General features: G+C 39.9%; 1 protein-coding gene across 1 annotated transcript; it reads left to right on the top strand.

The window, feature by feature from the left end:
* Positions 1 to 148: 148 nt before the first annotated feature.
* On the top strand, positions 149 to 5,552 carry LOC308395991 (polymeric immunoglobulin receptor-like; the record flags this gene model as incomplete). The annotated part of the gene is made up of 7 exons (XM_080881051.1): positions 149 to 185; positions 427 to 723; positions 1,267 to 1,587; positions 1,711 to 2,007; positions 4,424 to 4,453; positions 5,211 to 5,306; positions 5,411 to 5,552. 7 exons carry the CDS (start codon positions 149 to 151, stop codon positions 5,530 to 5,532), a joined length of 1,200 nt encoding a protein of 399 aa, XP_080737177.1. The 3' UTR covers positions 5,533 to 5,552.
* Positions 5,553 to 14,541: the final 8,989 nt, after the last annotated feature.

The raw sequence follows: 14,541 nt of genomic DNA, 5'->3' as shown, positions 1-14,541 counted from the left end.
AAATACACTTAGAGGAAGAGACATCGAAGAAAGCGCCATCCCCTCTGTACTTATAGTTCAGCTCTGCACGTCCCTTCTCATTGCTGTAAAAGACCACAGTGTCTGCATAACATTTTCAAATCTTAAATTTCAATCAGCCAAAGCAAAGATGTGGAGCCTCCAAAACCTGCTTTTCATCATCTGCAGTAAGTATTTTAAAAGAATAAATAAATAAACATATAAAGGTCAAAGGCAGATGTAGATTAAACAGTAGATTTATCTGTTTTACTGTTAAGGAGCAGTATGCAGGACCAGTTATGAAAACTTAGATGGCTGTCCTGGTCATCTGATTTTTTTTTTTTTACAGCTCTAACGTTGCTTCAAATAAAACATAATATTTTCAAAATGTCTTTACAGTGACTCTGAGATGTGTGACCTGTGAAGCAGGGGTGATCCATGTGACTGGATATGTGGGTAGAGAGGTTAACGTTTCCTGCTCTTATGATGAGGGTTATGAATCTTATGAAAAGTACCTGTGTAACAACGACTGTGGTGACAGTGATCTTCTTATTACCACATCACACTCCTCGAAAAATAAATACAGGATCCATGATGACAAAACATCACGAATCTTCACAACGACCATCTCTGATCTTCATTCTGTGGATGCTGGGAAATACTGGTGTGGAGTGACCATATTTGGAATAGATATTTACACTGAAGTTGAGCTGAAATTAGTACCAGGTAAATAAAGACATGGACAGGATGAATTGTACATTTAAAGTGATTAAAAATTATATAAAGAAAGTTAAACGTACTGCCATTACCAGCTATATCTGCTGTAAAATCAACATACTGTTAAACTGTAGCTTAACTCAATACTCATTGGTTCAGTTTAGTACAATCAATCTTAAGCTCCTATGCTGACATCTCAGTGCTTAAGCCCGATGGATAAACATGTACAGACCAGTAACAAAAAGACATAAAACACTCCCGAGTAGATAAAATAATAAATGCAAACAGTAAACGCTCATATAAGCACTGCATGGTGGAAAAAAGTCACAACTTTATAAATGTATGTGAAACAAGCAAAAGACATTAAATCAGTGACTAATGAGGAGATAAAATAATAAATGCAAACAGTAAATATATTTAAACCCTCATATAAGCATGTATGTGAAGCAAGTGAAAGACCTTAAAACAATGAGTTGAATATAAAACTCTTGTTCTTTATATATAACCATTTTTTGGCTGTAACGCTTCTGGTGTTGTTTACCTTCTTGACAGACAGCTGCTGTGACACTGTGACCAAAGTTCAAAGTTATGAGGGATACTCTGAGTCTGTCAGTTGTCCGTATGAGTCTCAGTACCACAACAGCCTGAAGTACATCTGCAGAGGAAACCGGCCCTCCACATGTCTGCAGCAGGCACTGATCACCTCTGACACCAAACAAAATGGGCGATTCAGACTTGATGATGACAAAATGTCAGGAACATTCACAGTGACCATTAACAGCTTGACTCAAAATGATTCAGGATCGTACCTCTGTGGTGTCCAAAGAAACTCTGACGTGGATGTTTTCTCTGCTGTTGAGCTGGAAGTTGAAGGTGAGAGTTCATAGTTATACTTAATTACAGCAGCCTGAATATATCAATGATTTCTCTTCAATAAGCTCCAACAAGCTGAATATCTGGTGATTCTAAAATACCTTTTCTCTTTCAATCTGACAGAGTGGTGCTGTGTCAAATCAACTACAATAAATGGTACTGCAGGATATCCACTAACTTTGCAGTGTCCTTATCCTCGACAATATCGGCATAACAGCAAGTTCCTCTGTAAGGGAGACCACCGCAACAATTGCACAAAGATGGCGGTGAGTCAAAGGAGGTTCACACTGCAAGATAATGCTACTTCCAGTTCTTTCATGATGAAGATCACAGCACTGGAAGCAGATGATGCTGGGACATACTGGTGTGGGACAGACTCACAGTGGGGAGTTGGAAACTACACCAAGATTGAGCTGTCAGGTATGCTGGACACTTTTGTATAAGATAATACAATTTAAGCCACGCGTTTGTTTTATGTCAGTTCATGTTTTAGGTCAGTTCCGCTATCTGAAGAGTGCAGTAAAACTAAAACTGTCAATATGATGTTTACACTCACCACAAAAAATAGCGGCACAAAAAATAGAACTACTGGGAGGCTCACTTACCACAGGTGGTCTGAGTCTACAAAAATATTTTTGTCCTTCTAAGCAGTCATATTCTAACTTCCACTATACAATCAATCCTCGCATTTGTAATAAAACTTAGTTGTAACAACCCCATAAATGGCTTATTTCATGTAAATTTCGTTCAAATCTGAACAATTTGCATATTTAAGTGAAAACGCTACATCCAGATGAACAGAATCAACTTTTGGAGATTTACTTTCCTGGATGATTGAGAATGCATCAAGACGATCTAACTGTATTCTATTACAGTTACCATTTAAATGGATGGTAATCAGAATACAGTTACTTTGTTGAAATAAATAGAATACACGGCAGTCATTTCCTGTGTCATATGTTAGGCTAGCCCCTCTCTATGCCTTCTCCAAATTTGGTGACTAAATGCAGTCGGGGGTAGGTTTAACTCAGTTGGCTAAGCATGTAGTCATACATTGCATGGCTGAGAACAGGTGGCCTGGGTTTGAGTACGACCCACGCCTCTTTTCTTTTTAAAAATTTAAGCTCAATTTCCATCGGGGATTAATACAGTTTCTCTGATTCGGATTGCTGGAAACCCAAACAAAACACCCAATAAGAGGCTCTAAATTAAGCATCCTGTTAATGTTGGTGGTGTAAGTTACACAATGGACCCAGAGCCAGCAGTGCATGGGCAGGAATGCACTTCCAACACCACTACATAAGAAGAATGGGATGGGCAAAACTTCAGTACCGTCGATGTGCTATGCTGTGTGATTTTTATTACTATTAATGAAGGGTACTCGCCACCAAGCTAACATTGTTAGCTGAGGTTAGTTCATAGACTGCAGACTGTTAGGAAGCTTCTCAAAGTTAAGCACTTTGGCAAAATTCGCTGTTTCTGTCACGGTTTGTGGGGCAAGCTGTGTTGAGGTATGAATGAAGGACCCAAAGTGCAGGCACTGGCTGAGATGTGAGTGAGCTTTATTTAAGGAGACTGACATACAACCAAAAGAAAGGGCGCGAGAAAGAGAACTAAGAAATAATCTAAACTGGGAAAGCTAAGAACTAAACAACAAACCTCAATACGAGGGTATGGAGAGCAGAGGTAACACGAAGAACGACAAGGAGGGAGAACAGCATGGAGGGATACAGAGTGACTCAGGGAAACAACACAGATGGACCAGAAACAAGCACAAGAGGACACACACTATAAATAACAAGGAAACTGCACAAAGGAGGGAGACACAGCTGAACCTAATTGACATGACGAGACAGGAAGGACGCAAACTAAATACACTGACACCAAATAAAACAGGAAACATACACTGACAGAACTCAGAGACATGAAACTGACAGAGCAGAGGGAACACTGACTGGACACTAAACCAAGGAAGAACAGAAACCAAAACCAAAAAAGGAAAGTCTCAAACAGAATACCTAATAATAATAAGAAGAAACACAAAACGCTGCCTCAAAAGACCCAGGACCATGACCGTTTCATAATGTCTAATAAGCTTCATACAGTTAAGCGCAATCACTACATGACAGAAACACAATCTAATCTCTCTTAAATCAGGTTCGATCCTTGGCTGCATGCCAAATATCCTTGGGCAAGATACTGAACCCCAAATTGCTCTCCGATGCATGCATTGGAGTGTGAATGTGTGCTGGTATTAAATAGAAAGCATTTAATCATAGAAAATAGTGCTGGTGTGAATGGGTGAGTAGAAAAGGCCAACGCCTCCTTACCCAGACAATATGGAACAGACTGCACACAGCCAGTATCTTGTCTCATAGTGTTGTTTGCACTGGTGGCAGCAAAATGTGCACTTGAGCCTTAACATGTGGAGGAACATCATGTTCATCAATCAGTGCAGATTCTGCTTTCGGGACTCGGGTCATATGGTTAAGCTATGGAGAAGATATAGAGAACATTATAGTAATTGCTGCACACTTAGGGTAAAAGGTTTTGGTGGAGGCAGTGTGATGGTGTGTGCAGACTTCTGTCATCATTGGAGGAGAATATAATCCACATGCTATAACTTGTTTTGACTAGCCACATATTAAAGACAGTAAAGCATTCTTTTTATATAAAAGAATGTATAACATTTGTTTTGTTGAAATTATTTTAATCAGTAAGTCATATCTGATGAAATGTCATCTTTTACTAGCCATTCTGTAAAAAAAAATAGAAAAAACAAAGTCTGTCTTGAAATGAATGTGGTAACAACACTAAGAGTGTTTTTCTCTTACAGTCTTTTTGCAGCACACCAGAAAAATCCCAGGTAAAGCTATTATAGAAAATATAAACTGCATATGTGTTTCTGTTAGTGTGCATGCCAGCTGAGAAATGTTGTGAGAACAAGTACCTTTTCACATTTGGGTCATGGACAAAGTCTATGTCACACCGATATGTTGAAACATCTGTGGGTTTGTGTTATGTTAAAATACACATAACTATTAACGAAAAGAAAAGTGAACATGAAAGCATAATGAAGGGCCACATTTCTGCTCTTAAGTTATTATCGTATTTTTCGGACCATAAGGCGCACCAGATTATAACAGTCAGATAAGTCAAACTTTACTCAACTCATTTTTTGTACTTTCTCGGTAAAGCAGCAACACTGCTTTACTTCTTCTTTATTACAGAAGAAAGAATTTAGACAGATTTTGACTCTCAGTGATGCCGCAGTGTTCGTTTGACTTTTGGACCTGAAGTGGAGTTTAGTCCCGGATTACTCCGCGAAGCTCCTAACTACGGTGTCCGTAAAGTTCAGACAATCCATCAAGTGGTGCGGCTTCGTAGCTTACGAAAGTCATACTACAACATTTTTTGACAGATTTTTGAGCGCTGTGTACCACATAAAATTGGTTCAAGGTCAGTAAGCACAACCAAAATTCATACATAAAGCGCACCAGATTATTAAGCGATTTTTGAGAAAATTAAAGGATTTTAAGTGCGCCTTACAGCCTGAAAAATATGGTAAGTGTTTTGGAAAGTGTTTCTTTTTATTGTCTTCTCTTTTGGTTTCTGTTTTTCAGATGCAGCACTCTATGTAGTTTACACTGTACCTCCTGTCCTGCTACTGATGTGTCTCCTAGTTACAGTTTATAAGAACAGATGCTCAAGAGTTAATGGTATCTTTTACAGTCATGTACACATGGACATGCTTACACTCAAATATAGATGCAAATATAGATGCAAATGAAGTACAACCACTATGTATACTATGTATTTTCAGAAGCCGATGACACCATGAGCAGAAATACACCCAAGGAAAAAAACATAGAGGAAGTGATGGGGGCTGCAGAAAGTGGAGTAAGAAAACTAAAGTGTAAAGCATTATCAGAGTTTTATGCATAAAATATAAAAATATAAAAGAATTTGGCACAATTGGAATTTGTAATTATGTGTACATTTTTATTTTTGATGCTGAGACAATGATAGCAATTTGACATCGGAATGCAGATAAAGGTCCTGCTACAGCTATGAACAGCCTCACACAGGTTGTAGTGTGGCTACAATGGTGGAATAACTCAAGGGCAGTGAGATGACTAAGATTGCAATTGGAAATTGAATCATTTCTTTGAATGGAGTTTCTTCATTTTTCTCAATTTTTTTTATTTGCTTTACGACTTTTATATTATGCACATATTATGCCACCATCTAACACAAATGACTAACAGAAAAAAATATGTTATATGCTGTAACTCAGCAGCAGAATAAACTGTTGCAATCTGTCACAGCTTAGGTGATTGTATAGATCAAGGTTTCTCTGAGCTTTCATGGCTGGGTGCTAATTAACCAAGTGATTGAGCACCATGCAGCTAATTCACACAACAAAAGAGAAGTGCTCCCTTTGCCTGTTTTTAATGTGGCTTTGACTGGTGATAAATAAGTGTATTACACTGGGGCACTTAAGAGTGGCTCTTAAAAAACGTACTATATTATGTGCCGTTACATTCATTATCCTTAATTGTAATTCCTTCAGAATGGTTTCTATATTATGGTTATTATAAATCTGGACATGAATGCATACTGCAATGAGTCTCACTGTCAGAGATACACAACAGAAAGGAGCTACTCTGCCTATAGTGTTAGAGTAGAAAAAACACTTTTCCAACATATGTCCATCATAACCCAGATCTGTGCAGCTTGTGGGATGACTAAACTCATGTATTGGCTGGACTTAAACAACCAAAGATATAGAATTCATGTGGTGCTGATAATGTAAGTATTCATGTTTTAGAATCTGTTTCTTTGCAACATCTCTATTTTTAATATTGTTGTTTTGTTCTCCCAGTCTTCTAAACAAATGACATTTATAACTTGTAGTTGTATTTTCTTCAGTTTTCATATGTCTGGAGTCTGGACAGGCACATATGTACACTGCAACTTGTCTCACTGGTGGAAGCATGAGGCTATTTTGGCTACAGAGCCAGTGTAAACAACATTTTTTCAAAATGTTTCCATAACAACACAGATTTCTGCAACATGTGTCATTAATTGTTCTGTTTATTGTGTGTTGATTCATCTTTAGATTTATAAAAATCAAGAAGTTGTGATGACATACGTACAGCAAAAAGTCTGCAAAGATGGAGGTGGAGAGGAAGGCGTCTATGAAATCATGACCGCAAACGCAACAGAAGACATCTACTGTAATGAAAATTTCCATAAAGCCAACAGAAGATAAAAGAGTTTGTATCTGTGATCCATATCTTTTCTTTCATTAATATTGCTTAAAGTGTTCATAAAAACATTTGCTCTTTTTCTATAAACTGTGGAAACCCCTAAATTTAAATGATCAACATGAGTGTAACGTGAAAAAAATCTATTTCTGGTCACAATATGTCAGTTTTTGGTTGGTTGGTTTGTTTGTTCGTTCGTATGGTAATGCTGTTTACTTAAGATGTGCAAAAAAACGTACTGATCAAATGTGTTTTTCATTAGAACATACGTTTTTGCCGTAATCAGCAAACTCATGGCAATATACAGTGGGGCAAAAAAGTATTTAGTCAGCCACCGATTGTGCAAGTTCCCCCACTTAAAATGATGACAGAGTTCAGTAATTTGCACCAGAGGTACACTTCAACTGTGAGAGACAGAATGTGAAAAAAAAATCCATGAATTCACATGGTAGGATTTGTAAAGAATTTATTCGTAAATCAGGGTGGAAAATAAGTATTTGGTCAATAACAAAAATACAACTCAATACTTTGTAACATAACCTTTGTTGGCAATAACAGAGGTCAAACGTTTACTATAGGTCTTTACCAGGTTTGCACACACAGTAGCTGGTATTTTGGCCCATTCCTCCATGCAGATCTTCTCGAGAGCAGTGATGTTTTGGGGCTGTCGCCGAGCAACACGGACTTTCAACTCCCGCCACAGATTTTCTATGGGGTTGAGGTCTGGAGACTGGCTAGGCCACTCCAGGACTTTCAAATGCTTCTTACGGAGCCACTCCTTTGTTGCCCGGGCGGTGTGTTTTAGATCATTGTCATGTTGGAAGACCCAGCCTCGTTTCATCTTCAAAGTTCTCACTGATGGAAGGAGGTTTTGGCTCAAAATCTCACGATACATGGCCCCATTCATTCTGTCCTTAACACGGATCAGTCGTCCTGTCCCCTTGGCAGAAAAACAGCCCCATAGCATGATGTTTCCACCCCCATGCTTCACAGTAGGTATGGTGTTCTTGGGATGCAACTCAGTATTCTTCTTCCTCCAAACACGACGAGTTGAGTTTATACCAAAAAGTTCTACTTTGGTTTCATCTGACCACATGACATTCTCCCAATCCTCTGCTGTATCATCCATGTGCTCTCTGGCAAACTTCAGACGGGCCTGGACATGCACTGGCTTCAGCAGCGGAACACGTCTGGCACTGCGGGATTTGATTCCCTGCCGTTGTAGTGTGTTACTGATGGTGACCTTTGTTACTTCGGTCCCAGCTCTCTGCAGGTCATTCACCAGGTCCCCCCGTGTGGTTCTGGGATCTTTGCTCACCGTTCTCATGATCATTTTGACCCCACGGGATGAGATCTTGCGTGGAGCCCCAGATCGAGGGAGATTATCAGTGGTCTTGTATGTCTTCCATTTTCTGATGATTGCTCCCACAGTTGATTTTTTCACACCAAGCTGCTTGCCTATTGTAGATTCACTCTTCCCAGTCTGGTGCAGGTCTACAATACTTTTCCTGGTGTCCTTCCAAAGCTCTTTGGTCTTGGCCATGGCGGAGTTTGGAGTCTGACTGTTTGAGGCTGTGGACAGGTGTCTTTTATACAGATGATGAGTTCAAACAGGTGCCATTCATACAGGTAACGAGTGGGGGACAGAAAAGCTTCTTACAGAAGACGTTACAGGTCTGTGAGAGCCAGAGATTTTCCTTGTTTGAGGTGACCAAATACTTATTTTCCACCCTAATTTACGAATAAATTCTTTACAAATCCTACCATGTGGATTCATGGATTTTTTTTTCACATTCTGTCTCTCACAGTTGAAGTGTACCTCTGGTGCAAATTACTGACCTCTGTCATCATTTTAAGTGGGGGAACTTGCACAATCGGTGGCTGACTAAATACTTTTTTGCCCCACTGTATTCTTGAGATATTCAAAAAGAAAATAAAACATTTCAAAAGAAAAAAACACAGAAACATCCGCAAAACTGCTGACTCGGTCGGTTATTCAAACCAGCCCAGTCTTTTCTATTGAAGCATGATGACAGGAGCTTTGATCTTCTTCTGAGGAGACCAGATTTTTGTCCTCCTTCAAAAGTTATACAGTTCTTAGAGTGTGGCACTGACCCCTGCAGGTGATGTGTTAGTGTAACTCTGAATACAGTAGTTATGGTGCATAAATATACTGGACAAGACATCAGATTGTATCACTCATTAATTTGAAATGGACTGGTCTTCATGTATGTTAATTGCAAAACTTTTTTAATTTACTATTTTATACTGTTTTTCATACTGTCAATGTTTTGTATACCTATGATATGACAGAGGATGGAGTGTGGGAGAGAAGTTATAAATATTTTAATAAGAACATGTACAACATAAATTGTTGTTTAGAAAGAAAATTGTTTAAAGTTTCTATTTTTCAGGATAACCATTTTTGACTTTCCAGATGTATGCTTATTTTCTTAACGACCTGTCACGGGTTGTTAACAAAAGAAAAAACAGTCACTGTCCACACTTAGTGCCTTTGTTTCTCTTATTAAATGAACAAAACTGTGAACAAGTTTTGGGATGTTTAAAAATTAAAGGAACGCTTTGAAAATTCATCAGATTGACTTATTTTATTTAAAAGAAAATCCATTTTAAAATAAAATACTGTGTAGTCTGTAGCTCAGAAAGTGGATCAGGTCATCTAGTAATCGAATGTTTGGTGTGCCTCAATCCCTGGTTGCCCTAGTCTGCATGCCAAATATTCTTAGGCAAGATATTAACCCTAAGTTGCTCTCTGGTGCACTTACCTAAAAAACAAACATAGAAAAAAGTGCTTGTATGAATGCACTCGAGCGCAAAGCACAAGGCTCGAGTGTAGCGAAAAAAAGTGCGAGAGAGAGGGTGAGAGAAAGAAAAAAAAAACACGGCTCCCAATCCAGTTGTTAAGTGATGACATGACGAATCCTACTTCCGGGCCTAAAGTAGTCTGCGTTTAATATGGCTTTTGTGTTGTTAACATGTCTAATGTTTTGTATTTTCTTCTATTTAATCTCAAAAAGCAACAACAGTCAGTGATCACTGTTGACCTCCCTCGGCTTTTATTACCGCTAATCATTTATTTAAGCTCAGTTTTTAAAACCTTAGGATGTAACTACAGCCCAACCCATGCAGCAGTATATGAATAACTAACCTCGTATCGTGGATGGATTATCTCAGTTGTTCTCCTGGCTGAAGTTTGGTCCTTTTACAGCATCCTGCCATGTGATTACATTTGTTCCTGACCACCGAGAACACTCACGTTAACTTTTATCCAGTGGAAAAAAAGTTAGCTTGTTTACATTATGCTAACATAGCTGTGTCGCTAGCGGTCACGTAGCACATCATTATATACCAGCTAGCCAAACTTCAGTAACCCTACAAACGTCACTGCTGTTTAGTTTTCTGTCTTCATTTATGTTGGAGGTGATAACAGAGGTGTACGTTTTAATTTGTTTCCAAAACCCCGCAGTCAGGACATGCTATATTGTATTTAGATAGAAGCTAGCGAGCTAACTTCCTGCTAACTTCTAACTGTCATAAATTCCGTTTTCATGGATGCCTGGATGTTAAACTCAATTGTTACACCTGGTAGAGCAGAACGCTGATCATTTTATTAAAGATGAAAGACCTTAGACAGTTTTTCAACTCTCAGTAATGCCATAGTGATCGTTTGATATATGGACCTGCAGTGGAGTTTAGGCCCAGACACGGCTAGTGATGTCAGACTTAACGACCGGATATATTAGGGGTGGGACTCAATTAAAGAAATTAATGAGGCTTTGTAAGTAATTCATCTTGATTAATTGCAGTCATTAAATCGCACAAGAAAATTTGCCCCAAAGCACAAATGTCTTTTTTTAATTTAAAAGGGTTTTAGTGGGTGATCGAATCAAATAATGGACATGAATATTGTAAACTCAAGAACTTTCAATTTATGGGGAAAAAGGATTTAAACTGCATTTCAATGCAAAACAGAGAAGAAAAAAAATAATATCCCTGGCCAAAATTGGGCAGACTTAAAAATAAAGTGTTATCTTAAGTAGTTTAAGTACATTTTCAAAATGGTATTATCTTTAAATAATAATAATAAATATTTCAACGTAAATTGCAGTTTTTCCTTTTTAAAAAAAATAAGGCAGAAACAGAAAAGATTATTTGGCCAGCTTCACCTTTAAACTGTGAGTAACCTTAGTCAAAATTATTTTGCACAGTACATCGAAGATTTTAGTGCAAAACGTAAAAACCCCATTGGAGTGACAATACCTCCATGCTTTTTTACTGTCTGTCTCTTTCAGCTACTCAGTTACTTAGGCAAACTAGCCTGTTCACATTTTCAGAGCTCAAGGCAGCTCTCTTTTTTGTTACTATGTGACGTGCAAGTGAGAACAGTCTCTCACATGGGACAGAAGTGGAAGGACGAATCAAATACTTGCAGGCCAGAACAGGACCACCACTGCAGCGGGCAGTCTGTCTCGCTGATTCATAACCGTCCGATTGGGTGGCTGCCGGTGGCTGCTTGTCAGGGCCTGGCGCCTGTGGATCGGTCAGGCCCCTTCGGGTGGTGGGGTGCCCTTGGCCTCTGGGCCTGGGGCTCAGTCCACTCTGGCACACCAGGCTGCCATTGGAGCTCATGTGCACGACACTGCAACCCCCTCTGGCTTCTGCTCCACGGCTGCTGGGTGACCCCTCATCTGGGGCTCTCCTCAGCTCTTTCCGGGAGAGTGGCACGGTTGCCCCTCCATTGGTCTTTCTTGGTCTCTTGTGCTCTGAGGGTCTCTGGATGTCTGGATCGCCTCCATACCTGCTTCATGCTCTGGAGGACGGGGCTATGGCTCCCCACACCCTCTAGCGGATCGTTACATGAAGGAACCTTTTGAATACAAGCGCACTCATGCTCACAGGTGTACACACGGGTGCTCACAGATACAAATTACACCCTTTTTGGCTCCTACCTCAAAGCACACTGTGCGCTGTCAATCGCACACTGTGCGCTGTCAATCGTACAGGCTGCACAATAATATTCAATATTATGGCCTGGCCTGTATTTATATAGCGCTTTACTAGTCCCTAAGGACCCCAAAGCGCTTTACATATCCAGTCATCCATCCATACACACACACACATATTCACACACTGGTGATGGCAAGCTACATTGTAGCCACAGCCACCCTGGGGCGCACTGACAGAGGCGAGGCTGCCGGACACTGGCGCCACCGGGCCCTCTGACCACCACCAGTAGGCAACGGGTGAAGTGTCTTGCCCAAGGACACAACGACCGAGACTGTCCGAGCCGGGGCTCGATCGGCAACCTTCCGATTACAAGGCGAACTCCCAACTCTTGAGCCACGATCGCCCAAATATTAAGTATTTACTGTTATATTCAAATAGATTGTCATGATGATGTTGTTTATTATATTGCTCTCTGTTTTTTGCTTGTCTTCTCTTCTTTTTTTTTCTCTCTCAGCAGGTGATATATATATATATATATATATATATATATATATATATATATACATATATATATATATATATATTAGGGGTGCAACGATACACAAAATTCACGGTTCGGTTCGATACTTTGGTGTCACGGTTCGATATTTTTTCGATACAAAAAAAATGTTCATGCCTTTTTAATTTGTCATTTATTAAAATTATAAATATATATTTTAACTCAAAAGTACAGTTTTTAAATTTAACCCTAACCCTAACCCTTGTGCGTGTTTTTTATTTTGACAGCGAATGCGCACCTGCGGACCACTTATGTGCAGCCCTGGTTATTTAGCTCGTCATATTGCAGCCACAGAAATTCTTTTGTCCATGAAACCATAAAGCTGCACTTTCTTTTTGCCTTATAGTCTGATTTGTCATAACTTCTCCGTTTTGTGGTAAGCTTTTCTTTGGCTGTCACTTCTTCACCCTGACCTGTCTTATTTGGCTCAGCAGTACTGAAATATATATCCTGCTGCTTTTACACACGCACTCACATAAGCTCAGCGATTCTCTGCGCGATCAACCTCTCACATGTTTAAGCTTGCTGCGGGAGATTTCACTTGTCATGTTTGCATAGTAAGCTAACGAGAGGAATTGGTGCGCAAATTATCATCACTCACAGATCAGTGCTGTCGCTCTCTATACACAGTTCGCACGATTGCAAAGTGAAAGCAAAGAAAAAAGAGCAAATTCAAACGCGATTTCAATATGTCACATATTGACAGTGGCTCACCGATGCCAATGACATAATTACCCAGTTACATTTCTGAAAGAATGCAAAAGCATTGACATATATTTTTCCTTCCTACAATAGCCCAACGGGCAGGGCAGAGATAGATTTTGGTAGCCCGACTGAAAAAATCGCTAGCCCCAGGACGTCGGGCTAGCGATATTGCAAGCCCTGTATCTGATTGAGGAATCACTCATCTTTGGAAAAGAGAGTTTATTACAGAGAAATGGCTCTTTCCAAAATAAAAGCTATACTATCCGCTTCTTCTGGGCTATATTCTCAGCAGCATATTAAACATATCAGCTCCCCATGAGGAGAATCCTGTGCTAACAGCTGTCTAAATGACTCGGCTAAAGTTAGTAGCATGCTTGCTTGTTTTTGTCTGCTTCCACTTGTCTTTGCACTAGGATGATGTCGGCGTAAATGTGCAGTCATATTCGTTGTGTTCCCACTAGTGCTTTCAGGTTAATCTCATTGAAATGACCTTAACGCCACAACACGGCAAATCTCTGTTAACGAGCCACCGCCGATCGCCCGTGCATGGGGCTAGACGGCCAACACGTTAACGTGCTAACTGCGCTAACACACTAGTTCCCACCCATGTAATTGAGCATTGCATGGCACATCCAATATACTGTTTTACTTTAGTCCATGACGCGCTTACCTTCAGGGTCATACGTCACATGAAAACCAAAATAATTCCAAACGCCAGATCTGAATGAGGGCGGGGGAGGTCCATGTTGCAAGGAGAGCTTAACTTCTGTCTCGCTAGCTTGCCCTGCACTCTTCCTTCTGACGATGCTGTCTGTGTTGAGCGCTCAGTGGATCTGCGCTCGACAGTGCAGCCTAGGCGGAATAGTCGAACGCAGATTCACTGAGCGCTCAACACAGACAGCATCGTCAGAAGGAAAGTTGATAAAATAAATTACAAATTTTGTATTGTTCATACATATGCGTACCGAACCGAAAGCACTGTATCGAACGGTTCAATATCGATACGAATATCGTTGCACCCCTAATATATATATATATATATATATATATATATATGTATATATATATATATATACACACATATTTTTTGTCCCCCCACCTCTTTTTTGTTTTGTGCTCTTTATCACCGTTCCTCTTCCCCGCTGTTTTTCTTTCCCTCCCTCTCTTTCTTTCTCCCTTCCCTTTCCCCCAGTCATGTCTGTCCCCTATGTCAGTGGTCCCCAACCCCCGGGCCTCAGACCAGTACCGGTCCGTGAGTCGTTTGGTACCGGACCGCGAGAGTTGAGGCTCAGGTGTGTATGGTTTTGAGGGTTTTTATCGGTTTTCAGGGTTATTTTGTTATCGTTTTTATCGTTAACTCGGTTTTCCTGGGTCTTTTCACGTGTGTTATGAATAAATCTTCTTTTTTTCGGTACCGGTACTAGTTTTATTTTGTTGTATTTATCCACGACA

This window comes from Rhamphochromis sp. 'chilingali', assembly GCF_963969265.1.
Source record: "Rhamphochromis sp. 'chilingali' genome assembly, chromosome: 4".
Taxonomy (NCBI): domain Eukaryota; kingdom Metazoa; phylum Chordata; class Actinopteri; order Cichliformes; family Cichlidae; genus Rhamphochromis; species Rhamphochromis sp. 'chilingali'.
Note: the sequence above shows the minus strand (reverse complement) of the source record. Positions and strands in the feature narration are given on the sequence as shown.